At 39.7% G+C, this 27,614-nt stretch overlaps 2 protein-coding genes across 3 annotated transcripts; both read right to left on the bottom strand.

Annotated features, from left to right (window-relative positions):
• Nucleotides 1-28: 28 nt before the first annotated feature.
• Nucleotides 29-2,143, bottom strand: LOC139691691 (insulin-like growth factor-binding protein complex acid labile subunit). The gene has a single exon (XM_071589535.1). It carries the CDS (start codon nucleotides 2,141-2,143, stop codon nucleotides 29-31), a length of 2,115 nt encoding a protein of 704 aa, XP_071445636.1.
• Nucleotides 2,144-9,294: 7,151 nt separating this feature from the next.
• LOC139691722 (zinc finger protein ZFP2-like) lies at nucleotides 9,295-26,518 on the bottom strand. Of its 2 annotated transcripts, none has more exons than XM_071589573.1 (10): nucleotides 26,349-26,518; nucleotides 24,282-24,470; nucleotides 23,070-23,126; nucleotides 22,682-22,801; nucleotides 20,729-20,785; nucleotides 19,509-19,577; nucleotides 18,984-19,173; nucleotides 14,886-15,180; nucleotides 12,487-12,729; nucleotides 9,295-11,943 (listed from the first exon to the last, which is right to left on the bottom strand). In XM_071589573.1, exons 1-10 carry the CDS (start codon nucleotides 26,481-26,483, stop codon nucleotides 11,412-11,414), a joined length of 1,887 nt encoding a protein of 628 aa, XP_071445674.1. In that variant the 5' UTR covers nucleotides 26,484-26,518; the 3' UTR covers nucleotides 9,295-11,411. The 2 variants fall into 2 exon arrangements, with proteins under 2 accessions (XP_071445674.1, XP_071445676.1); XM_071589575.1 differs by having other exon boundaries at nucleotides 23,070-23,114.
• Nucleotides 26,519-27,614: the final 1,096 nt, after the last annotated feature.

Genomic DNA, 27,614 nt, shown 5'->3' with positions numbered 1-27,614 from the left:
AATTATAAAAGTTAGTCCTTTCATAATGCTAAGTATTAGGAATCAGAAGTGTGAGGAATTTGAATGAATTGAATTTCAAAGGCTCCCTCATTTGGTCACTAACCTTCAACCTCCACATATCAATGAGGAAAGAGTCACACTGACGTGGAAGGGTCAAGGGTCGTCCCTCCAAGCAATTGGAGAAGGTCAAGTTGTTCCACGACAGGTCAAGGTACTTCAATCTTCGCATCCTGCTATGGTGCAGGATTTGGGGAAGTGTATCTTCTTCTAGCACAAATGCCTTTCCAAGACTGTTACGAGACATGTCCAGTGATTCTAAGGCTTCGAAATTCAAGAATGGGTCCGTATCGTGCTCGTAGGTGGTGAACACAAAGTCATTGATGGTGTTCCCGTTTAAATTTAAGGTTTTGAGACTAGAGCGAACATGGTGGACGTTTGGGAAATTATGTAGTAGGTTATGGGATAGATCTACGTGAGACAGGTTCACCAGCTGACCGTGGAATAGATCGGGGGTGTCAGAGTTGAATAGGTCATCGTGGGATGCACTGCGGTAGTGGATAGGGTGGTTTATAGATTGGAATTGGTTATACGAAAGGTTTATTAGTCTCAAGGATGGCACATGTGCCAAGGTTTCTGGTTTCAGGTATGCGAGACTGTTCCTAGCCAAATTCAATTCAGTTAGACGTCGAAGGGTTAAGTTTGGAAGTGATTGAAATTGGTTTCCCTCAAGATTCAACACCAGTTCAACTGTTTCCCATTTCTCAGATTCGAATGGCTGGAATATGTCTTCCGGAAGTATTTCTATATAGTTGTTGCTCAGGTCGATATATTCTAATCGTATTGGAATCGAAAAGAATCGAGCCCCGAGTGTTACAATTCGATTGTTCGACAGATCCAATCGCTGCAACCATGGGGTTTTGTCCAGGGTTGCTTCTGACAAGTTTGATATTTTGTTGTGCGATGCCATAAACGCGTGAAGACGAATATTGTAGTGTAAAAACTTCGGGGGTATTGAAGACAGTCTGTTGAAGGATACGTCAAATTGTCGTAGTTCTTCCAGGCCACTGATTAGGTTTTCTGGGATTGATGCCAGGTCGTTCCTTCTTAGACTTAAGAACTCTGCGATCCTTCCGGCAAATATGGAGAAAAGAGCCACTCCATCTGGACGTGGTGTAGCTAATACTACTGGCGAATCTCCAGTTGCCTTCTCACGAGCCAAATCCAGGTCTAATTGCTGCAACAGGTTCCCTTCAAGGTTTATCCGTTTGAGGTACAGTATTCCCGAGAGACATCTTGGGCAGAAATACAAGAGACGGTTACCTTGTGCTTCGAGCAGTCTCAACTTCTTCAAGTTGTCCAAACTTCTAGGAAGGTATGAGAGATTATTCAAACTTATATTCAAATTACGGATTTTATAACTCTCCCTAAAGATATCATTATCCAGCCGAACTATCTCATTATTGCTAATGTCCAGGACTTCAAGTTCAGAAAAGGTATGAATAGAGAACATTGCCCTCAACTTGTTTCCCGTGACGACTATGGACACCATATTCGTGGCTATGGACACAGCATCATCGTGAATTGACCTCAAAGCTGTGTTCTTCACATAAAAGTAATAGAATTCGCCGCATTCGCCAGACAGCAAAACGCTTGGGATATCGCTGAGGGCTTGACAGTTTAACGATAGATCTGACAGATTTGGGAGATCTCTGAAATGATCGCTGTGCAAGCTGTAAGATTTGAGATCATTGCAGTTTATATTGATGCCCAGAGGTACATTTAACGTTCCAATTCCTTTGAGTTCACCTTTGACCTTGATGGGGATTTGGGAAAAGTTTAGTTTTGGCGGGGGACAACTGTGGATATTCAAGTTCAGTCCGGTTATTCTATCTTGATCTATGATCGATAAGTATTGGTATGGATCGATAGTTATTCCCTCGCCACAAAATAGATCGATCTTAGAGTCAAAGTCGATCTCTACACGGACTTTCCCTGAAGCGCAGTGAAGAATTATCCCAGATGACAACAGATATTGCGTGTAATAGTCTTCATCTTTTGACGTTAATTCATTTTGATACTCTGAACCGGACACTGCAGCCGTGTAAACAAGCAAAAACACAATGTACACGAACACGCGAGACATTTTGCTTTGCTAAAGAACCACTAGAACTTTTCTAGACATTGAAATCTGTTTTCTTGAAACAAAATTCATCAGATAATCAAACCCGCTCATCCCTGTGACATTAGGTATCTTAATGGTTGTTCGCAAATCTTTCAACGACAAATATCAAGTCTATGGTCGCATTTAGCAGTGTTGTGTATTCATTTAATTTTAATTTTGGCATACGTAAACTTCATGGCATATATAAGAAGAGACAAGACTCAGTTGATGGCGCAACAATTGTTGCTAACACAACAAATTCACATAAACAACATGGCAGGCGCGTGGTTATTTAAACTTTTGAGGGATGTGACATTAAACTCATTGAAAACTTAATGAAAATTCGGATTATTTGTTTTATCAGTTGGAATTAGAGCTATTTCTCCATTGATAAAAACCTTTTGGTTTTCACCTGTCATAACAATTGCTCCCAGTTACGTGTCCATGGCAACAGCCTCAACAAATATAGAATGAACAAGATAGCGTGTTTCATGGATGGCGGTGTTTTGTATACAATCTGTAACATTTGGTCAACTTCCACAGGTACGTGAGATTAAAAAGGCGTGCGTGTTTCCGGATAATAGCAACAGACTGACCACATACAACAACTTCTACCCAATCAAATCACATAAATTCTAAAGGCAGTAGAAACAATACTCGTCAATTGAATCAATCCTAAAAATAAAAAGTGACAGACGAAGGGAAATCTCCCAAGGTCACCATCGTGGTGACCTTAGTGACGAGAGAGACGGAATATGGAGAGGCATAAACTTTTGTTTTCCGATATTTTCACAGTGTAAGGCTTCTCTAATGAATCGACGCTGGTCTACATGGCCACTAGGTTGTAGTCCAAAGTAATTTCTCTTGTAGAATTGTAGAATCCCCAAGTGATCTCCTGAAATATAATGTCAATGGCATTTGTTTTAGACAGGGTCTGTAACAAAATTACGAAACTGTGTTCATTGTGACAACCTAAAGATTAAATGGGAAAATGAGTAATACAGCGACCATTCGGTTCCCTGTCCCACCAATTCTCACGTCACACGAAAACGGAGTTTACTCTCTGGACAGCACTCGTATTTCGCAAATTTTAAATTGGTCAGTTACACAAGAACATATCGTGGATTACATCAATATTCAATAGTTACTCGAGCCATTGATGTCACATAATATTCGCCATTGATATTGCGCTAATCATTGCTTCGCTTCAACGAGTTAGAATTATTTTCCCTTTCCCCAAAGAGGACATTTTTCCTCGGATGTAATCACTCAATTGGTGCAATTACTATGCACAATACATATATGTAAATTCCGCACTTTATTTGTCCTTTTTAAAGTATTTATCCGACTTAGATGATTCAGCGTGCGTCTTAATAAATCCATTAACATCAACTTTGGCAACCACGTTACTCCTGCGAACCCTTTTACCTTAATAGTTACGGAATCATGACTGTATTCAATTAATATATATCTTTAAGGCTCTGATTCATTTTAAAGTTAATGTAGAAACTTCTCAACTAAGATCTAACATCCATGACTACACCACAAGAGGTAAAGCGAATCTCAATCTACTACTTATTGTAGGTTTTAATAAACTTACAACAAATGTCAAAATATGAACATAAGACTGTATAACTATCCCCTAAATCAGTTGAAATTGGACTGCATCTTCCAGAATTTCAAGAACAGGGCATATACCTGGTTACTTGCTCACCCAACTTTACTCATTTGATGAATTCTTTTGTGACCTTAATCTTCATCACTTTGAAGAACTTATGTTCATATAGTAAGTACTATTTATATTGACCAAATATAATATGGTTGTACCATTTTCCAAAATGAACAAAATATTAGTATTATTATTATCATCATCGTTGGCCGATTTCACCGACTTCGCCTTTTTCGGAGCCCTGCCGCCTTTATCTTGCCACTATTTCAAGACTGTCACCTCGTCTATTTCTGGAGTAGATTAGTATTTCAATGTTTCGTACAATTTTAAGGATATCGACGCAGAAATTCGTTCGAATTTCGTCGGAAAAGCATCAAAGCAACATTCCCTCCGAATCGAACACACGATTTCATTTCGTTGTTTACATTCATCAGGAGTACCAATCTTACCGAGTTTGTTTTACACAACATACTTCTCTCCCGCGCAAAATTGTAAACATTTTCAGAGTACCTTTTGGTCGTCAATTTTTGTTCCTTCTACACTCTATAACTCCAAATGTAGCGTGAGCGGATCTTGTCAAACATTTCAAAATTGAAAATATCTATCTATCTATCTCTTCCACATGACGTCCAGCTGAACAATGTTAACCATTTGTGTGTATTGTACGGTCATACGTTTAATAAACTCGTGTACAACCCAAATTGTTTGTAAACAGTCGTACAGAGACACAGTTTTGTGAGGGAGCGGATGTTGTCTACGAAAGAGAATGATTTCATTTGCCAATCCAGGTTTTGATCTCTGCTTCGGGGTTGGTATAAAGCCTTACTCATAATTAGAAGTGTTTGAAATATAAGTACTAAATTAATATTTGCACATCATTCTAAATGAAAACCAAAGCTCGTTTTCCTTTCAAACGAATATTTTAATAAAACCATGCATTGTGGTTAAAATAGTGGCTGAAACTTTAAAATGACAGCCTATATGTAAAATTACTACAAGAGGGAAACCTTCCAGATACTGCGAACGTCATCTTTTGGATTTCCTGAAGGAAATATGCCATAAGGATACATTTATTGTAGAGCATTGTCAATTTTTAAGTGTTATTAAAAAATGTTAGTGGAGAAATCAAGAATAAATAATACCTAATTTGGCATAGGAACAATTCCTTTCCATCAACACAATTTATAGTTTGCGCGCGCATCTCAACAATTTCGAAGACGAAAATTACGGAATCAAAACTTCAATTGTTTATTTTTTAAATAAAACCCGAAGTATTTATCATATTTGACACAGAGTGACTTTTGTTCATTTTTCAAACTTGACAGAAATGCCCCGGATTTTGAAAACGTTTCCTTTCCAACCAGAAGGTCGTCGCGTCAAAACAAGATAGCTATTTGTGAGATGACTCCTTCCTGAAATGATTCCAACTTACTTTTTGTTGGACGGCTTGGAAATAGTTGGACAGGGAACAGTTTATCAAGCTAAAAAGAATTATTTCACCCTATGGACTTGGTGAACTAGCCTCGTAACATCCAAATAAGGACGAAAAGACAAGTTCTTCAACGCCCAAAGTCACGGCTGTGTTCGCACGAGTTATCTCATGGAAATAAGAGTTATTTTTTCCTAGTTTAGGTGTTCTGGGCTCTGAAAAATACTCAAATAGGAATGCTGTTTTATAAATAGCACAAGAACCAACATAGACGGCCTCTGTAAATATTCAACGTAGCATGAAAAAGTTCATTATCCCTGATAATAACACGAAATCGCTCTGATTCATGGTGTTTTCCCATTCCGACAACAGTTTTGCTGTTTTCAACTTCGACTTTCGCCTTGAAAAACATGTTTGCCCTCCAAAATATGGCAAAATTATTATGTGTCACTTCGAGAACTGTTTAAAAACTAAGAAATTAAACTCCTCCGAACCATAAACACTAACGCTGAGATGTGAAAAACTCTAAATTAGTGATCCTATTAGTTTATTACGGAAAGGTTTGAGTTTGTAGGGAGATAATGTTAAACTAAAATGATTCCTCTGTTTCTGTTTGTTCATAATGATATAATATACTGAACGAGCAACGCAGTAAAAATTGTTCAATCATTACATCCTTTTAATTCCAGGACCCTGAAATTGCGCCATGACTATTAAATATATTTATTTATTTGAAAAAACATAAGCGTATACATTGATTTAAGTTGCTAAGCAACAATGTCCCATTCCACAAACAAATCATTATCCGCTAAAACAAGAACAGCACTCTATACACAGTTCTATGTTTCTATAATTTGTCATTTAGAAAATTGATTTCAAAAGCTATTCATAGGGTAGAAATCGGTAATATTTGCGCATCTAAACTTTCTTTCGCCTTTGTAAAACTTTTGAATCCTGGAGAAACGACTGCTCAAGTGTGAATCGAGATAAAATGGATATTATTTCGAAAAATATCAAAGAAACGTCCAGAAAACTAATTTGTTATTCCATTTTTCTTGTGCCAAGGCCAAGTTGAACTATCAACACGTATTCATGAATAAAGAGACTGCCAACTTACAGTTTAATGTATCCTTTCATCTGGTTGTTATTCCGTTTTCGTGTGTCTTGAATCCATAATGGCACGTTGCGACCCCCCTTCGATGGAATGGGTAGCAGTAAAGCGACCAAAACCAATTGCGAGAGTGCTAAGACCGGACAAAGGGGGGGATGACCACATCCGCCTCGGGGGCCACGACCGCAGAAGACCCGACTCGGAGAGACACTCCAGAGATACAGGGCCGTGCCCACATCCTCCCGAGCCCAAATAACATTATCAAAGCCACTCCGAAAAAAACCCAGGCGATGAAAACGCACAAGGGCACTGTGTACAACGCGAATGTGACTATCAATGGGTGGAAAGTTATGGCGGAAGAATTACCATATGAAAAACTTGGAGCCCTTATCCTACGAGGGTAGTCCCAGAAGTACCCGGCCCGACCTAGAGATAGCGGCAGTTCTTTGAAAAATATCAACGTATTAGAAAGTATGCAATCTATAAAGCATATGTTTCAATTTTGACGACGCCACGTTGTTCAGTATTTGTTTGGCAGAAATCAATAGTGAACGTTTTCAAAGTGAATTTGTGGAAATGCAGAGAAAATCGGTCATCGTTACATGTGATACAATACTTTTATTAATTGAATGAAAGGCCTCTCAGCCCCAACCAATGTGTCAGCGAATTTCGTTCCGATACTGCTTAATTTTGACCAGAGGCACGGTCGCTTGATCATCGCTCAGAGGCTGTTCAATGACGTCAATGATGATCCTGATTTGTTTAAAAGTATCATAACTGGTGAAGAATTAAGGGCCCATAGTTATGACGACAAAAACCAAATCATCCCAAATGGAATGCCATTGCAGTAATGCGATTATCAATCGAGAGAGGAATATAGAACACAACCAGGAGGTATTTGCCTGTTTCGTAGATTTCGAAAAAGCTTTTCATAAAGTGAACTGGGAAAAACTAATGAGTATATTGCAGAAAATAGGAATCGAATGGAATAGGGAAAGGAGGCTAATCCGCAACCTGTACATGTCTCAAACTGTAAGGCAGGGTTGCCCATTATCACCGTTGCTGTTCAACCTGTATGCAGAGGAAACGATTAAAGAGGCATGGGAAGAACTGGAGAGGTAGGAATGAAAGTGGGCGGGGAATTCGTAAAATCAGTTAGGTTTGATTGGGTGACCAAGCTTTAGTTTGTCAGTCAGCCAATAGAGGGTTGCAAGCATTGCTGAGTGAATTGGAAATTCATTGCGACAGGTATGGAATGAGAATCAATATTAATAAAACAAAGGTTATGCGATTTTCTAGAAAGAAAAAGGCCAAGAATTTCCCGCCCACTTTCATTCCTACCTCTCCAGTTCTTCCCATGCCTCTTTAATCGTTTCCTCTGCATACAGGTTGAACAGCAACGGTGATAATGGGCAACCCTGCCTTACAGTTTGAGACATGTACAGGTTGCGGATTAGCCTCCTTTCCATATTCCAATCTATTCCTATTTTCTGCAATATACTCATTAGTTTTTCCCAGTTCACTTTATAAAAAGCTTTTTCGAAATCAACGAAACAGGCAAATACCTCCTGGTTGTGTTCTATATTCCTCTCTCGATTGATAATCTCATTACTGCAATGGCATCACGCGTACCTCTCCCCTTCCTAAACCCAAACAGATCAACCCCTGAGTAATCATTTGCCCTACTCTCTATCCTTTTGTTTATGATCCTGAGAACAACTTTAGCTGCGTGGGATATCAAACTTATTGTCCTGTAGTCCTCACATGATGTAGCCTTTACCTTTTTAGGAATAGGAACTAACACTGATCCCACAAAGTCTTTCCGGCCAGATTCCTTCATCATGGATACTATATATATATATATGTATGTCTATATCCAAAATAGTAATAGATGGTTATTCCAGAGAATGTATCCTACCCAATCATATATTTATACTTACATGAATATAATACGACGTACTCTACATATTCGTGAAGTTATGTGTATAACAATGAAGAAGTATTGCATATTGGAATAAATGAAGTATAGAAACTATATGTTTCTTCTTAAATAACTGTAACAGTTGCAGATCTGTATAAAATAGAATGCAATTAGAAATGCTTACAAACTGATTTATTTTTTGCAAAACTCTTCTTTAAATTCTTGTGCACATATTGCATATATTTGTATTTTTTTCAATTTTCACTTTACTTAACGTACATCGTCATTTCTTTCGATCCTATCAACATTTTTATATATATAACGCGTGCAGTAATCAATGGGAAAATATGGTTATTCTTATTTCTTAATTTTGTTAAAAATTTAGGACGGAATTTTATTTTTCGAATGAGTTTAATATTTTTTATACTTAAATGGAAAAATATCATTAGTTTCCCTCAATTTGACTCTTTTTTTTTTAACGATCTCATTACTTGTTTTTTTTTTAAACAATTTCGCTTAGAAACTCAAGTGAGGGGGGGGGGCTTCGATCATTTGAATTGGAATTATACCTTTTTTAACAATTGAACGGCATACGAACTGGAAACATTTCTAAGGTATAGCATTGTAACCATAAATACAGCACCGAAATCTCACTCCAACTATCATTCTAATTTGGCATAAGCTCTTATCTCTTTCCTCAACCTTAAACAGCATTCAGTCAATGAACTCAATCACCCGACAGAGAGAGAACATACAACAGAACACCTTTTAGAGCCTAATATAACAGAGACACTGGGTACGTGGGTAATCCCAAAAGCACCCGACCCAACAAAAAAATGTATTTTTTTTGGGAATTTTGCAATTACCTTTTTCCGAAAACCATGGGGTTAATCAAAAGGATGACCCCTATGTCCTCTACTCAAACGATGGACATTGCAAAGATAATAATGAGGGTATTCCCAGAAGTACCCGACCCAACAGAGAAGAAAACACACAATTTTTGGAAAAAAAAAAAGAATTTATTTTTGAACATAATAACCTTTCAGCTCTATTCAACACTTCTCCCAACGATGTTCAAATAAGTTCAATACCCTTTTATTTATAATATTAAACTAAAGTCGACATCACTTCTTCAACAGTTGGAAAATCTTTGACCATCATTAAGACATTTTTTCAGGTTTTGCAAATACAGAAAATAAGCCGATGAGTGCTTAATCTGATGAATAGGGTGAGCATGAGGTACGAGCAATTCAAACTTTAATCCATGAATTTGCACCAATGCAATAACAGATTTGTGAGTTGGTGCAATGTCTTGATGAAACAAGACTTTCTTCTAGAGCCAAATGCAGCTGCTTTTGCTTGATTTCTTTGCTCCCAACGTTGCAAAAACTTTGCATAATATTTGCTGGTAATAGATTTACCATCCCAAAAAACCAACTCCATGACCTTGCCTGTAGTTGAAACGGTCTTTGCCTTCTTTGGAGCCAGTTCTCCTTTTTGAATCCATTCTTTTGATTGTTCTTTTGTCTCCGATGTGAAATAATGGACCCATGTTTCATCCGTGGTTATGAATTGGCAAAACTGTGCTAAAACACTCAATTGAAACATCTTCACGACACTGGTTTTGCTCGAGTGTGAGCAAACGCGGCAGCCATCTTGAGGAAAGCTTTCTCATGTCGACAATTCCAGTTAATATGCGATGTACCGCACTTTTTGAAATGCCTACTCTATGTCTGCTAGCTCGAGCACTTTCAGTCGACGATCATCCAGTATCACTTCTGTGGATTTCCTTCACCGTTTCTGGAGTCGTCATACTTCATTTGGTCAACCAATGCGATGCTCGTCTGAGACAGCTCGTATGGCCTCGTCTAAAACTCTGCTACCCAATTGTATTGTATTACTGTTGTATAAACGAAGGAGCGGACTCACTTCCAGAAGAGTAGAATAATCCAGTTCAGCTTTGACTATATATTGGTTGTTTGGGGGCTGAGAGGCCTTTCATTCAATTAATAAAAGTATATTCTATCACAATGTAACGAAGACCAATTTTCTTGGATTTCTCACAAATTCACAGGAAAGGTTTAATATTGATGGCTGCCAAACAAATACTAAACAACATGGCGGCTTCAAACTTGAACCATATGCTTTATATAGATTATGTACGTTCTAATACAGTGATATATTTAAAACAACTACCGCTACCTCTAGGTCAGCCCGGGTACATATGGGATCACTCTCGTATAACCAAAGGTCATTCATACAATAACTCCAGCTCTTTTCAACAACTTCCCACTGACATTGACCCTTGGGCAGTTGAATGACAATGTCCACATGAAACTTCCTGCCTTTGTACACCATCGAGGGGACGGAATCAATTGAAAAAGATAAATCCTCATTTCTTTATTTGAGCACTCATTGTTCTTGTTCCACTCATGGTCCTTAGGCAACAACCGGGTACAGTGACCGCTTCCAGCACTGAACAAGACCGCTCCCTCAGCAAATCGACGGAAGGCAGGGAAATCTCCTCCTCATTTCAACAATCCCGTAGATTGCCAATCACTGGAAGCATTGACCCTCGAGCCAATTCTGATCCTTGGGCATCAACTGAATGCGGTGTCCGCACTGTTCTGGGGACTGAAACAACAGCTTTTTCAATAAATCCTTGGGCATTGACCAAATGGCAGTGTCTGCACTGGTTCCGGTGCCAAACACATCAGCTTGGTTAATAAATCAAGTATAATGACAAAACGTAATTACACAATTATATCTTGCTCTTGCCACGTTCATTGACATTGAGAGTGGTCGGTAGTATCTGCCAACGTCATTACCTTTTGACCCTTGGGCATCCACTGGTCACAGTGTCTGCATCACATATTGTAGACTTAAAGGACCTGATTGATCAGTAAGATCAATGGGGAATAGATGGTTAAAAAATAAGATTAAAAATCATGTTAACAAGTCAGTTCCTTTGATTTAAAGAGCCGGCAGACTTGGAAATTAACATTTCTCGGTTCAATCTTTGGCACTGGTGGTTCCGTGTATTGAGGAACTGACCGAAATCAGACCGCCAGGGAACGACGGTCTCCTCTCATGTGTCAGAAGCGTCCTTTGCGGAGAACCTCAGCTGACGGCTTGCTTGACACTGCCCCCAACCAGCACTTTTCCCTTGTTGTGCGTCTTCATGTGTTGATGCAATTGCTGCCGTTGACAGAAGGCCTTGCTGCATTCGGTGCACGCATAGGGACGTTCCCCAGTGTGCACTCGGACGTGGTTGACGTAGTGACTCTTCTGGACGAATCCCTTCCCGCAGACATCGCAATAGAACGGCCTTTCTCCCGTGTGACGTTTGAGGTGGACACGCAAGTGAGACGCAACCAGGAACCGCTTGTTGCAGTATTCGCACTCGAAGGGACGTTCCCCTGTGTGGACCATCGTGTGCACCCTCAAGTGGTTCTTGTTGTGGAACTTCTTGCCGCAAACCTCGCAGATAAACCCCCCGTCTTCCCTGTGCAGGGCTTGGTGTTGTTTGAGGTTGTTCTTGTGCGCAAATTTCTTGCCGCACTCTAGGCATTTGAACAGTTCACCGCTGTGCTTGCGTTGGTGACCCAGGAAGTAGAAGCGGTTGGTGAAGGTCTTGTTGCATTCCTCGCACCTGCAAAGACGAGAAGGTTACGCAAAGAGCATTGAAAATGTTATACAATCATTGTCATGTATGATAATCCATCAAAACTCCTATTAATAGCTATTGAAACGTGGTCATTGAAGGAAGAGGCAGGATGATGATAGGTGTATGCGGAATGGAGGGCAGAGAAGACGTTGAAGACCCCAAACTAAGAGTGTATCAATGCAGGAGGAATGTATTTTGAAGATTATTAAGTAATTGTAATGATAACTGTAATAAATTTAGATTTTTCAAACCAGTCCCGATACAAACCCTGTGTGTGGACGCACAAGGAAACTACTTTAGAGCCTATTGAGTGACGGTATCAAGTTTGGCTATTCAATTGTATTGGAATGGACTCAGTCCTACTACTTCTAAGACGGACCTTGTACTCCACTTATTCTCATGACAGACACACTTTTAAACTTAGGAATTCTTAACATATAAATTAATAAATAAATTACGACTACCAATTTTGAGTGCGGTCCCTGGTTGATTACACCCCCCCCCCCCAAGCAGTTAGTTCCCACTCACCTGTACGACGGATTCGGTTCGTGTATCTTCTCGTGGACTTTCAAGTACTTGACCGACACAAACTGCTTATCGCAACTGCGGCACCCAAACGGTTTGCCCCCAGTGTGCCGATTGATGTGCTCGATGAGATGTAGCTTGTGGCCAAACCCTCTCTGGCAGTAGTCGCAAGTGAAAGGGCTCACCTTCAAGTGATTGCTTAGGTGCGCCTGCAGTTCGCTGTGGTGGAAGAACGCCTTGCCGCACCTGTCCACGCAAAGAGAGAGAGAGAGCAACAAGATGTTTCTCATACATGGGACACAAAGGCAAACAATGCACAATTGAAGAGGAAGTTCACCACAACAAATTAATTCACTTGGACACGCAATACACAGGTACCTGTATCTACAGAGAGAGGACTTTGACGACTGTTTTTTGGTTTTGAAGACTTTGACACAGACAAACAGGGACGCACCGAAAAGTGGTAGGACTGATTTTATTACAAGAATTTTATTGGCGATATACTTACATCGACTTAATAATCTTCAAAGTATTCTCCTTGAGCTGCTACACGCTTAGTATAACGTTGCTCCCATTCCCCGTACGCCCACTGGAAATTTTCTATGGGGATGCCGTTGTGATGACCCTCGTCGAAGCCTATTGAACGGCCTTTATCGAGTCAAAACGTCGTCCCTTGAGCTGTCTTTTCATCAGGGGGAAGAAGAAGAAGTCCAGTGGTGCCAGATCGGGAGAATAGGGCGGGTGCGGCAACGTGGCAACGCCGTATTTGGCCAGGAGCTGTCTGACATGCCTGACGAGCGTGCCATGGCAGAATTTTCGGCACCATCTTGGCGCACACCTTGCGCATGGCCAAATCCTGTGAAATAATGCAATGGAGGTTGGATGCAGACAGACCCAACTGGTCTGCAAATTCTTCTTCACTGGTTAAGCATGGGTCTGTGTTCAGCAGTGTCCTCACTCTGTCCACATTCGTGTCGGTTCTTGCCGTCCGGAGCGATGGTCGTCTTCAACGAGCTCCCTTCCCTCTCTAAACAACTCGTGCCACTCAAATACTGTGGAACGGCTTAAGTCAGTGTCCCCATAAGCCTGCTTGATCATATCGAGGGTCTCAGTTGCCGTCTTCTCGAGTTTCGCACAAAACCTCACGGAATAACGTTGCTCTAAATTCAGATTCATTTTGTTTTTCGACGCGGACAAAAAACTTGCTTCACTAAAAACGGTGTCCTCACTCAACGACAGCCCGCAGGTGACTGAGGTTGGTGTCGGTCTGTTGCTAAGAGCCCCCCCCTCCACCTTACCCTGCCAGGCAGACCCCCCTCCACCGCTCCAATTGCGCCAGAGAAAGTCAGTCCTGCCACTTTTGGGTGCGACCCTGTAGATATGCATTATAAATAATAAACTATTTATTATGATACTTCATTACTTCCACAAATCGAATTAGCATTCCCGGTTGATTCATTCCGCAATTGAAGAAATGGTGAACTTGATCCACAATCCGAAACAATGTTAATATAATTTTCTACGAATAAACATTGTACATATATTATTTATCTCACCACAGAATGCTGTTCTCTCCTTCTTTCGGCGTGGAATTGTTCGTTCTCGAAAGACTCTCCCCAAATGAATGTGACCACAACGCGAGATTGAGCTAAGCGATTCAGTTTAAACGAAGATGGACATTTGTTGATTACCAAGAGATTAGGAGCATCATTAGTCCACGATTGTGTGCCATCAATTCGCTTCTTCCAAGTAAACGTAACAACTGACAAGGAACCACGTTCAACACTCCTGTTTGTTGCAGTGTCTTAAGATTTCACAACTGGACTGCTTAACAACTTATAATCTCGAGTGTGCCCTACCGATATAAGCACCCATCTTATATGCCGTTAAATACGGTACACATTTAGAGGCAAGTTACGTGAATACACTTGATACAATAATACTTTTGGATGTTGACAGGGTGTTGCGTTTTAAATGGTTTCTTTTGCGTGCCTAAATGGAATAAAGGTTTGCATCAAATACGCCATCAAATACAGTGTTACATGCTAATGGTAGTTTTCCCAGTGGACACACTATAGATCACCAAACAATCTTATATAATAACAAAATAATTGTATTCCCTATAATGTCAAATTTTCTCTCCAAACTCGCCAACCAACAACAGGAGGAATTTTTCAAACTAAACGTCCAAGGGTATAGGTATAAGTTGAGTATATGCCATGAATCACTGAAACCACAAAGACAACGCTGACACACTTACTTCATTTATTCCCTGGGTTAATTCATGAGTGTACACCTTTGCAATTACACAAGACAGTACAAAGAGAACATGCGATGGCTACCGTTTAACCATCAAAAATACATGCCATCCACCAAATACCGCAATGGACAAGTTTCCTCACCTTTCGCAGCTGAACGACCGCACCCCCTTGTGCACCGTTGCGTGTCTCTCCAGATTCCCACGCTTGGCAAAGCTCATCTTACACACTTCACACTCGTACTTGCGTTCACAAACCTCCCTCTTGTGCGTCACCCGGATGTGCTTGTTCATGTAGCACAGGTTGGCAAAGCTCTTTCCGCACTGCGGACAGACGAACTCTTCCTGGGTCGGCGACTGCTGGCCCGCCAATGGCATGCCAACAGGAAGAGAGTTCCCTTCCAAAATGAGCAAACGACCCTCCTGACCTCTCCCCATTCCTTGCGTACGAGAACAAGAAAGAGTTGCGCAAGGAACAAACATTAATCATGAGTTTAATCACACACAAATTGAAATGATTCAGTTCAGAGAAACACAAATACAAGACTAATTCAGAGAGCACTCACTGATCTTAAAAGTTAATTCAATTCATAATCTTATATTTCAAATCAAAGCACTTAGGCATACATTGTACAAGGTGTGATCAAATAACTGATAACCTGACTGATTTTCATCTGCGCAAACCGTTCAACGAATCGAAACAAGAGACATTGCACCATCTAGTGACACATCTGACGACAAACAAGAGAGGTGTTGCGTTTGTTTATGTTGAGTCCATACTCAACAGCAGCGGTAAGTGTCTTAACCTGTTTGTTACCGCGCGCAAAGGCAGTAATGAAGGAGCTAGAGGAACAGCGTGTGCGTGAAATTTTGTTTCAAACTTGGCTCAAAGGTGCTACGGAGACATTTGGATAGATTCAGCAAGCCATCGGGAACACCTTTTGATGGAGCCAATGCAACCCCACAGTTTCTTGAAACCATCATAACCGGTGAAGAAACCTGAGTTTACGGCTATGATGTTGAGACAAATCCATTTATTAGGCATTTAATTAGAGCCTGATGAGCAAGTCTGTTGTTTTAAATTAAATCAATTTCGAATCATTCAGCGTGGATAACATGTAACCTATACAAAGAACATATATTATCAGGTAGTCTACTGGTTAAGGTAGGTTTTTGGATGGACACACAGCTAACAATTAAACATTTTGGGACTCCAAACAAAACACAAAATCCAGTATCCTATTCTACATCAGGTCCCTCTTCATCTCTGAGTACTTTCCTCTTTCCTTCATCCCCTATCCTATTCCTTCCCTTTCCTCGTTTGCCATTAACATTCTCCCCTCAATTACAGTCTTCAACATCCCACTGCCGGTCAACACCCCCTTCATCCACTTTTCCTGCCTCCATTGGGTTTCTCCCAAAAAACCCTCCCTTCGCCCACTATACCAAGTACTTCCTCGTTTGTTTTCCTTCTTTCGGTCCATTTCACCTTCTCCATTCTTCTCTCCACACCCACATATCTACAATAGCCTCCAATCTATGTCTATCCTCCTGCTTCAATGACCACGTTTCCGCACCGTACATATCAAAGTTTTCTGCTCCATATCAAAGTTTTCTAACGAGTCTTTTCTTAATATCCTTAAAATCAACGTCCCACTCATCTTAACTCCCTCCTCCTTATGAAAGCCTACTTGCCTAATAGCGCAATCCCCTACTACTTTGACTGTGTTGGTCCAAAACACTTCTGAGATAGTTGAACTGTTCTACCTGCTTTGGTTTTTGTCCTACTATTTTATTGTTTAGCTAAGCCTTTTTCTTTTTAGAGAACCCCAAAGAACATAGTTATTCCTATATTATCACTCCTTAATATATATAAAATATTGTCTCCCCCACGTAAATCATTGTGAAATACAATAAAAATGTGTTCCATGCCAAAAAAAACAAGAAATCATCCATGAGGTTTATTCAAGGAAAATGATATACTAGGTCTGTCCAATAGAAACGCAAACTGAGGCCACTAAAAACTTTATTTTGCTTAAAATTTAGTCGACATCGATTTGGTTTCCCCGTCTTCAAAGTATTCTCCATTTGTATGGCTACTTATTATGACTTCTTCCTTCCGATTCTTTGCAATACTGTTTAATATAAAGCACCCTCCTTACAAGTACATGAGTTTGTGCCATTGATTGCTTGTTTATGAAGCCACTGAAGTTGTCATTTATTATTTTTATTCGTAACTTGTTTCTTCCTTCAGTCAACGCAGGTATCAATGTCGTCGCAAATACACCAATGTTCTCACGCCACGTGTGGAGCGCCATCGTCGTTCGTTTTGAGTTGGACTGCGGTCCAATGGACAAATGCAATTCGATCACTATGGTTACAACATTCAATACACAACACGACTCAATCATTAATGCAGTTATATATACCATATTTTCATCCTATTTATTTGAAAGTAATGAATTACACTGTTTGGATGGGAATCCTAGTCTGTGTGCGATGAAACGCAAGTTCGTTTTGTAGTATTATCAGCGTCATTAATTTGTCCGTCCCGGTTTTTGTACTTAATTAAAGCATTTAATAAATAATCTCTGAGAAGGCATTTTTTGCGAGCAGTCGGTTCTTTGGAAACGAAAAAAATTTAAGATCACGAAAAGTCGAAACACAATTCAAATCAACGCGGTAAGTGTATTATAGTTCACCTAACAGACGACGGGCGGCGCCACCGTAGCGGGTGCATGTGGTCTCGTGCCCGGCATGGTGCGTAAAGTATGCACCCGGCGAGGACACCAGGAGGATGAGGAGAAGCCTAGCACCACAGGATACACACATACACACACTACTGAACAACCAGTCTATTCGCATCGTAATTGCATTTACGGTACACATTACACACACACACACAACTGTGATTCATCTTCGCTTATTTATATGGAGTCGTTATTTCGCACGAACGACGCACACAATGAATGAACACTTCTAAATAGACCCACCTGTGAATAATTATCGTCAAAATCTGTTGTTCCACTGTCCAAAAAGCCCATTCCTTCACAAGTACCGAGGTTGTCGCGAAAGTTCACCAAACAAACTCGGCGTTGCCATGGGCGACTCTTTCATGGTTACACTATTAACTGGTTAATCATACACTATTTAATTTCCCAGAGTACGAGTGTATTAATTCACTAACATACGAATTCTCTTAACTATGATTTTCACTTTTCGTTTGAACAATTCATTTCGATTTCAATTATACTAACGTTCCTTGATCCTTATATCACGATCGTCGTCCTTATTATTTTTATCATAGATCTCGCCCCCTTTGCGACTTTTATCATATGTTCCCAATAAAATGTAATAATTGGGGACATTTTATGACACTGGGCACAAGATGTGGAGAAGACGCGATTATAAAGCAAGAAACGACACAAGAAAACTACTAAAAAGCCTCCTAACTGCTGCCTTTAAAGATGGAGGACTTCCTAGGAAGGCGCTTTACTAAACATTGAAATGGACAAGAAGAAGAAAAAGATGGAACATGTAAGAAGGAGGCATTCCTGGTTCTTCCATCATGACGACATCATGGCTCATACCGCCCTCTCCATTATGCAGTTTATGGAAATGGCATGACATCTACCCATACTCACCGGATTTAGCTCCCTGTGACTTCTTTTTGTTCGCCAGAATCAAAAGGGGCATGAAAGGAAAGTATCCTGTGACTTCCTTTCGATTCCCCGACTCAAAAGGGACATGAAAGGAAAGCGTCCTGAGACTTCTTTTTGTTCCCCAGACTCAAAAGGGACATGAAAGGAAAGCGTCCTGAGACTTCTTTTTGTTCCCCAGACTCAAAAGGGACATGAAAGGAAAGCATTTTGACACTGTGGATGAGGAGGCAAAACAAAAATCGCTAGAAGGCCTCTAAAGGACATCCAAAAAAGTGAATTTCAGAAATGTTTCAAATGGAAGCATTGTTTGGAGAAGTGCATTGTGGTCAATGGGGAATACTTCGAAGGTGAACTTAATTTAATGTAAATGTATTAAAACTTAAGAATCTATAACAACATTCCTATTATTTTTTGGTCCCCCCTCGCAAGAAAAAGGCGAATGTCCAACTACTTTGAGTTGAGAGAGTACTTTGAATAGGAAGGGGGCAGCAGCAAAACCATTCATTTGTATAGACAAGACTATGGAAGTTTTCATCACCTCAGTTCACCTATATATATATTGGATAGGTTGGTATTATTACCTTGCGACGTTTGAAGCTTCGAATAACTGTCTCCGTGGTGCTGCAACCTCTCTTGTTGGTGCTGTCCATCTGAGACGCCATCACCAGTGGTCCCCCACGCCTCTTGAATGTGCCTATGCTTTAAGTGAGTCCCGCCAAAGGCACCGACGGACACACCTTGTTCCGACGACACCAATCTCTCCTCGTCCACCTGCAGATTGACCGGCGGTCATTGACAGTAGTGGCCAAACACAACAGCGATAATCCCCCCAAACACTCGGGAGGAATATATATATATATAATACATAAATATATATATACATATATATATATACATACATATATCTGTGCGTACATACATACAAGAATATATATACATGTATACATATATATATACACATACATATATACATATATATATATATACACACACACACACACACACATTAACACGAAAGGGGCAATGCCGAGGAGAAAAATCAGTCGTATGTAATTATTGCCCAAGATGCACTCTATGGAGAGGGGGCGCTTATCTTTGGAGCTTACCTCATCATATGAGGGGCAGTCTTCAGGGTCAACCCTCTCCTCCTTCACTTGGACACAGCCAGGGCCTCCCTAGAAGGAGGGAGAGATGCTCAGTGAGAGAGAGAGAGACAGATAGCACCATTCAGAACGGCAAACACCCTGAATCACCCTTAGTCATCTCCCATTAAAACGCTCTCTATCTCATCGTGAAAGAGTATGACATGGACCACTATAAGCTCTAATTATAATATTAATATCTTTAATTCACTAGATCACATTCTCCCATTCTGTGTCCAACTTTGCTTGCCATTCAGTTCTGTAATATTACAGTTCTTCTTCTATATATATTCCATCTATACTATCATATATTACTCCAGTAGTGAGATTAAAGCAGAACCGATGAACTTGGTTATTATTCAGGTATACATGCCACCGAGCAACCATAAGGAAGAAGAGGTCGATAGGATATACGATCAGTTAGAGGACATGATTGCATGTGTTCCTGCAGGGAAACATTTGATAGTGATGGGGGATTGGAATGCGACGGTAGGCGAAGGAAGAGATGGTGATGAGGTGGGGGACTACGGTTTAGGCACAAGGAATGACCGCGGGGAGAAAGCAGTTGAGTTCTGCAGGAGACTGGGCTTAGTTATCACCAACAGTTGGTTCAGACACCACAAAAGACGCAGGTATACATGGAAAATGCCAGGTGACTCAGAAAGGTATCAGCTAGATTATATCCTGGTTAGACACAGGTTTAGGAACAGTGTAATAAATTCCCACAGCTTCCCGGGAGCGGATGTGGACTCTGACCAAAATTTAGTTGTTATGAAGTCTAGCGTCCAATTGAAATAGATGAGGCAGGGACGGCGGGTAAGGAAATGGATTATGTAGAAGCATTTAACGGGATTGACAAGGAAGGAGTATCAGCAGGCTGAAGAGAATATCGTATGAATAAGGGAAAAGAGCCAGTGTAATATCGAGGCAAAATTGAAATATATCAAGAAGTAGATAGGATAGAATACGATCAGTTAAAAGAGGACAAATAATTGGGTGTGTGATAGATAGTGATGGGGGATTGGAATGAAACAAAAGGCGAAGGAAGAGATGGTGATGAGGCGGGGGACTATTATGGTTTAGGTGTTAGCAGATATGTTTGGCTTCTTCAAACAATCACTCTCCTATGTTAGAGATGTAATGGCATGCGTGTTTGCGGGTCTAGAGCTTGTTGGAAAACTTACCCCTTCTGGGATATAGTCATCCGTCACTGTTTCCTCAGAGAGTCCCTTGGAGGAGGACTGCAATTGGAAAATTAAAGTTTAACATGCATAAATACAAGTTAATCCTGAAAGTAATGTCAGTGATCTTATTACGTTGCGACTCTGCATCGGAATGGTTATAACTGATAGTGTGGGAACCCAGCTAAGCAGCGTTCCGTCGCTCAGTATGCTCCCGAGGATCTGGAGACAGGGGACAGGCCTGTCTTTCAGAGTTATTCTTTCATCTTGCACAAGTGAAAATACAGTGCCCATTTGAACAAAGACTGGCGATCAAGTTTAGGTGCATGAAACTGTCAGATGGGCAAGTGTTTCTGTGGCACAAGGTCTTTTTGGAAGGCCCGGAAGAGGAAATTCAAATATATTACTTTATGAACACACCCTGTATGATATGAGATAGAGTGCCCTCTTCCGTAGCGAACCACATCCATTTCCATAGGAGTAGGACCTTCTTCTAGAAGGGCTACTACCTTGATCAAAAAGTTCCCGGAATTTATTCAGAAAATTAAAAATACAAGTTTATTCATCTAAATCTATATTGTCCCCTTCAAAGTAATCCCCATCGACTGCAACACACTTATGCCAGCGCTTGATCCAATCCTCGAAACATTTTTTATATTCGGTTTTCGGTATGTCCATCAGTGCTTCCTGCGATTTTTCCATTACTTCCTCTCAGCTGCTAAAACGCGTTCCCCGTAATGGTTTTTTAACTCGATTGAACAGAAAGAAGTCACAGGGAGCCAAATCAGGTGAATTCGGTGGCTGTTGGATGGTATTTGTTGCATTTTTCGTCAAAAAATTACGAATAATGATAGCACTGTGCGACGGTGCGTTATCATGGTGCAAAATCCACGAGTTTTCTGCCCACATTTCTGGTCTCTTTCGGCGAATTGCTTCACGCAAACGTCTCATAACGCCCAAATAATACTCTTTGTTTACTGTCTGGCCTTCTGGCAAAAATTCATGATGCACTACACCGTTGTAATCCATGAAAACCGTCAGCATTGCCTTCTTTTTTGACTGAAAACGACGTGGTTTTTTTGGTCTCAGCTCATTTGGTGAACGCCATTCACTTGCCTGATGTCTGGATTGCGTGTCGTACTCATAAACCCACGTCTCGTCTCCAGTAATGATCCTTTTGATGAATGTGGGATCGGATTCAGCCTCGCAAATCATGTCTTTTGCGACGTCAACACGGTCTCTTTTTTGCATGAAATTGAGATCTTTTGGCACCAACTTTGCTGCTACACGACGGAAACCCAAATCATTAACCACAATGTCTTGGGTGGATCCATAGGCAATGTTCAAGTCCTCCGCTATTTCTCTGATGGTTAATTTGCGGTTATTGACCAACATTTCTTTTACTTTATCAATTTTTTCACCGACTTTTGATGTCGATGGTCTGCCACTGCGTTCATCATCTTCGATTGACTCACGACCACTTCTGAACCGCTCGTGCCACTGGTAAACGACCGTTTTTTTTAGAGAATCGTTGCCGAAACACTTTTCCAACATTTCCAATGTCCGTGAGCCACTAAATCTGTTTTTTACGCAAAATTTAATACAAGTTCGTTCTTGCAAATTTAAATCCATTTCTGCAATTGTAAAAAATCGCCAACACACACAGAGATAGATGTACTCTTGGCTACGTAACTTTTGCAAATGTCAAGTTATGACACTAAGATTTAAAGGGAATATCAACAACAGATGTACCAATTTAACAAAAAAAAACAGAACTCAAATCGGAACGATGGGAGCGCCACACGGTGGTTATTCCGGGAACTTTTTGATCAAGGTAGTATTCCTGCAACCAGTGAGGAACACACTTGACTAGGGACTTGAAAGTGAGCTTTGTTGTGCCTTCCCTGTCTCCAAACACCACCTCCTTAGAGCACCAAAATTCATAGGACAACTCACCTCTAACGACAGAGGATCTTCCCCCTCTGCCACGCTCCAAGAATCCAATCTCGGAACCCGTTCCGCCCTCTGCTCCTCCTCTCTCTCGCTTATGTCCACACTCTCATCCTTCAGCGCAATCTAGAACGCAAGAGCACATTCCCATTTGAAATGCAGTAAACAACACACTCTACTCCATTGAGTCTACCCACAGAGACAAGGTTGACACATCATTCTACACTTTGAGCAGCTCATATCATCTCAAAAATGAATCCATCGGATGGAAATATCTACAACTTAGTCACCACATACCAGATATGTTTGGCTTCTTCAAACAAGAACACTCTCTTACGCTAGAGATGGAATTGGCATGCGTGTTTGCGGGTCCAGAGCTTGTTGGGAAACTTACCCCTTCTGGGAAGTAGTCATCCGTCACCGTTTCCTCCGCCAGTCCCTTGGAGGAGGACTGCAATTGGAAAATTATAGTTTTATCTATACACACACATATATAAGTAAATATAAGAACATTTGTGTGCCTATATAGATGTATACACACAAACATAGTAAACCTATAAATCAACCAAGAGCAGATTATGCCATCTGTGAATTATCTGTGCTCTTCCCAACGCCCCAACATTGTAATTAAAATAAAATCGTTAAGATAAATGAATGCTTAGGGGTTTGATAAATGCTTTTTTTAAATAAAACATTGCAATTCGCAAAAGATTGACCAATGACGTAATAACCCAAAGGCATAAGCGAGAGAAAAAACTAGTGAATGGTAAAAGAACGAATACTGACAATTGACAATCATTCCAGCCGTCAGTTAAAAGTACATAGTCTGTGCAATGATAAACATATTGCAGTATTGTCATTACTATTGATAAGACATTGACAGTTACAGTGCACTATCACATTATAATACTGAACTGAAGAATATTGATTGGCGATTGGCTAAAAGACATCTTCTGTACATCCGCCAATAATAAACTATGTCGTGTTTCCTTCCTTAAGGTGATTGGATGGACGATCAACAAAGGAGTCCAGAGTCTAAATGAATGTGTCGGTCCGTCTGCTTTGAAATGAATAAGAAGAACAACTTCTCAGTCTCCAAATGACACCGCAACAATTCCCCAACAGTCATTCCCTATTACAAATTAAAATGATGTTATGTACATAGTTAATTATGCCTTCTGAAGGAAAATATGACACTGTCAGAGCTATAGAATACGTTAGGGTAATAAGAGATTGCATAAACATGATGTTTAAATCAAAAGATTAAATAAGAATCACTACTCTTGACTTTGCAATCAGAATTATAAATGTTTAACTAAGATAAATTAATTCAAATATACTTCATAGAAGAGTACATCAGGGTTAAAAAGAAATGAATTACCTAAAAGGATGTAATTATATCAATATTTCAAGGTATTGCAAAGACAAGAGAATAGCATAAGGATGCTCAGTTAATCGAGAGTTTACCGCATTCCACAAGGGAGTACCTAAACAAGCTTTTCCTGCTTCCTGTTTGGAAAGGGTTAAGGCATACAACCGCAGACCGTGTTGTGCCGTGATTTGGAATGCATGGAGGGGACGTGTGATCAAGCCCCACGGCACTAACCCCATTTGATTGCGGTTGAGGTAGAGTAGTTGCGGGCGGGGTCACCCGTGGGGAGGAACGTGGCCTTGAGAAGCGCTGTACAAAGGCGCCATTGGACGAGATGCTCTTGAACTTGAAGTTGCTGACTTCTTCTAACTTGGCGATACACTTGCGGCAAACAAGCCACGGGAGGTCACCTCCGGGAACGACCTGGAAGGGACAAAGAGAAGGCTCAAACAATGCGTTGAAAGGTCACTGCCATAAGTATTGAATGAGAACAAATGTATGTATGTACATATGTATATATTATATGTGTGTGTTTATATATATATATATATATATATATATATATATATATATATATATATATATATATATATATATATATATACATATACACAGCACCGGTGATAATAGACACCCCACGCCATACTCCTCTTCCAAACACTGCCCTTATCACGACTCTCTCAGTCTCCGACTCGCACCTGATAGACAATTGTACAACAGGTTATAATTAGGATTAGTATATCCCTATCCCAATCTATTCCTACTTTCTGCAACGAACGTCACAATATTCGAGTACAAACACATCGGGGAACTTGAGCCAAGAATTGGCACCAAGAACTAGTTATAACACTTAATGCATTTCCGGCACGCGATAAAGTTTTCATATAGAAACCATCTGTATACAAATATCAGTGTGATATAACACTTATCCACCGTAGCACTAAATATTTACCGGAGCTATTTCCCTCTAAGGACACACGGAAAACATCTATCCCTCACTTTCAGAGAGTACAAGTTTTTTTAGATTACCGAAAAATATTTGGTACAAGTTTCTTAAATAAACATTGGTGTGCGACTACACATTTATAAACGAACGCCACTTTAGTTGTACCTGGAACACACAATCGAATCCATGAATTCTTCCTGTTATTTTGCGCAACCGCAAATAATTTTACTTCACACATACACGGTTCACTTCGTGGAATTGTTCGATATCCATGTTACGAGTTTTAAAAGTTAAAAAACCATTCATTTTCTCCATCCGAAAGACGCTGTCCATCTGAATTCTATTTTAACAAACACCATAGTTACCGAAATAATACACGACAGATGACAAGCGAAATGCGACAAATTACAATCGAATACCATTATTTACGTAAATTTTAATTAAAAATTTGCCATTTGAATCAGTTGTTAGAGCATACGTAAGTTAATTATTCTTGCAACATTCACTTCAGATACATGGTTTGTGTTCTCATAAAGATATAATATGCCAGAACGCATTCACCAAATATTGAAAATCTAATGTTAAAGCTTTTTCCCTAAAAGCTAGCACGGCATTCACAATGAAAAGACTGCTGCTCTGTGTACCAAGAAGATAGAAGTACTACTGACGAGGAAACAACACACGTGAAAACATTCGTATTCGTGTCACTCTATGGATGGATCAGAAGCATGGACCATAAGGAAAATTACACAAGGAAAGACTAGAAGCCTCAGAAACCTGGTGCTGAAGAATGATGCTTAAGCTCAAATGGACGGATAAAATAAGATTTGAAGAAGTATACAGATTAATTGACGAAGAGCGGATCTTATGGAACGCCATAGAGAAGAACCAGATCGATTGGTCACACCCTGAGGCACAATTGAGTCTCTGAAGAACATGTAATTGAGGATTAAAGACCAAAAATAGGAAGGCCAAGGGATAAATACGTGGAATAATAATAAAGAAGGTACATTGTAAAAAATACCAGGAAGTAAGCCAATTAGCATCAGATAGGGTAGGATGGAGGGCTGCAGTGTCAATCAATCTTAGGATTGAACGACCAATGATGATGTTAAAAGCTTGTCATATGAGAACACATTCGCGAAAACAAGATACAGAGAATTGACCACTCGAAGAATCTAATATACAACTATAAAGCTAATTTTTTTGACAGGAAAGATTAGATTGTCTTCTCTTAATCAAGATACATTCCGATACCATAGGGCCAATTTATGCCGATGAACACTTAGTGATAAGATTAAAGCAATTATTTGATTCCTGATACGTGGAACACCAATGTTGACAAATGAACTTACTTCCAAATGTAATATGTCTTGGATTGTTTCCTTGACCTCAAAGCCAGGATCCGATTTATCTTCGCAAATATCAACAAGAACTTCTCCGTAACTCAGACACAGCCTACATACTAGATATTTGCTGTTAGATCTCATTATTCTTAATTGAATTGTCACATTAAGGCATACATCATGACACGAGCCGTGACGAGACTAACTCTGTTCGCTTTCTGTGACCTGCTCAAAGAGGGAGCAGCTAAAGCAATGAAACTATTACATACTTACATTTTTAATGATAGATGTCGGTAGCGCCGCACTACTGCCGCGTGGTTCATATTCCATCATGTATGTGACTCGTATTTTATTTCCTTTTTTATTAATTATTCCCAATTATTTATTATATTTTACTAACAAAAGTAATCCTTGACGTCATACAATAATATTAGTGATGTTTATACACACGAAATACATCTCATTAAGCCATTAAATACGAGAGCGATTCGGAAAGTAAGTCCTATTTTTTTCATGGAAAATCAAATTTATTCTTAACTTTACGTAGATTGTAGGAAAGATTGAGAAAATTTCAGAAAATCGCATCACAAAAAATTGGAAGAAATAAGTATTATGGCGGAATAATTCACTAGCAAACAAGAGCTAATTAGCTTGGTAACATTCTTCTTATTTCGTAGGAATCCAATGTGGAAAAGGGATTCCCAAGGAAATTATATATATAAAACAAACCGTCAATTAATGCCAGTGCATTGTGTACCGGTGGAATAACGTAAAAAGACACAGTATAAGATAAAAAATAATAATTCTAATACTTTGTTAATTTAGAAAAATGTTCGACCATATTAAATATCGTCAATACAAATATTATTTAAAATATTTTCCCATCAATAATACCACCTTTTCTATAACGTGTACCTATAACTATGTTTTTATCATGAATTTGTATATATACCACACCCCCAATGCTTCAAAGTTATCTTGAGCATCTATAGAGGCCGAGCATCTGTATTCACATATTATTATTAGGTAATCTACAGGTTAAGGTAGGTTTTTTGGGTAGAAATATTTTGGGACTCCCAGCAACACCCAACATCCTACTCTACATCAACATATATATATATATATATATATATATTTATATCTGTATGTATATATATATACATATATATACATATATATACATATATATATATATAAACATATACATATATATACATACATATACATATATATACATACATATATATAAACATATACATATATATACATACATAT

This window comes from Hetaerina americana, unplaced genomic scaffold (genome assembly GCF_022747635.1).
Source record: "Hetaerina americana unplaced genomic scaffold, ioHetAmer1.1.p SCAF_39, whole genome shotgun sequence".
NCBI lineage: Eukaryota > Metazoa > Arthropoda > Insecta > Odonata > Calopterygidae > Hetaerina > Hetaerina americana.
Note: the sequence above shows the minus strand (reverse complement) of the source record. Positions and strands in the feature narration are given on the sequence as shown.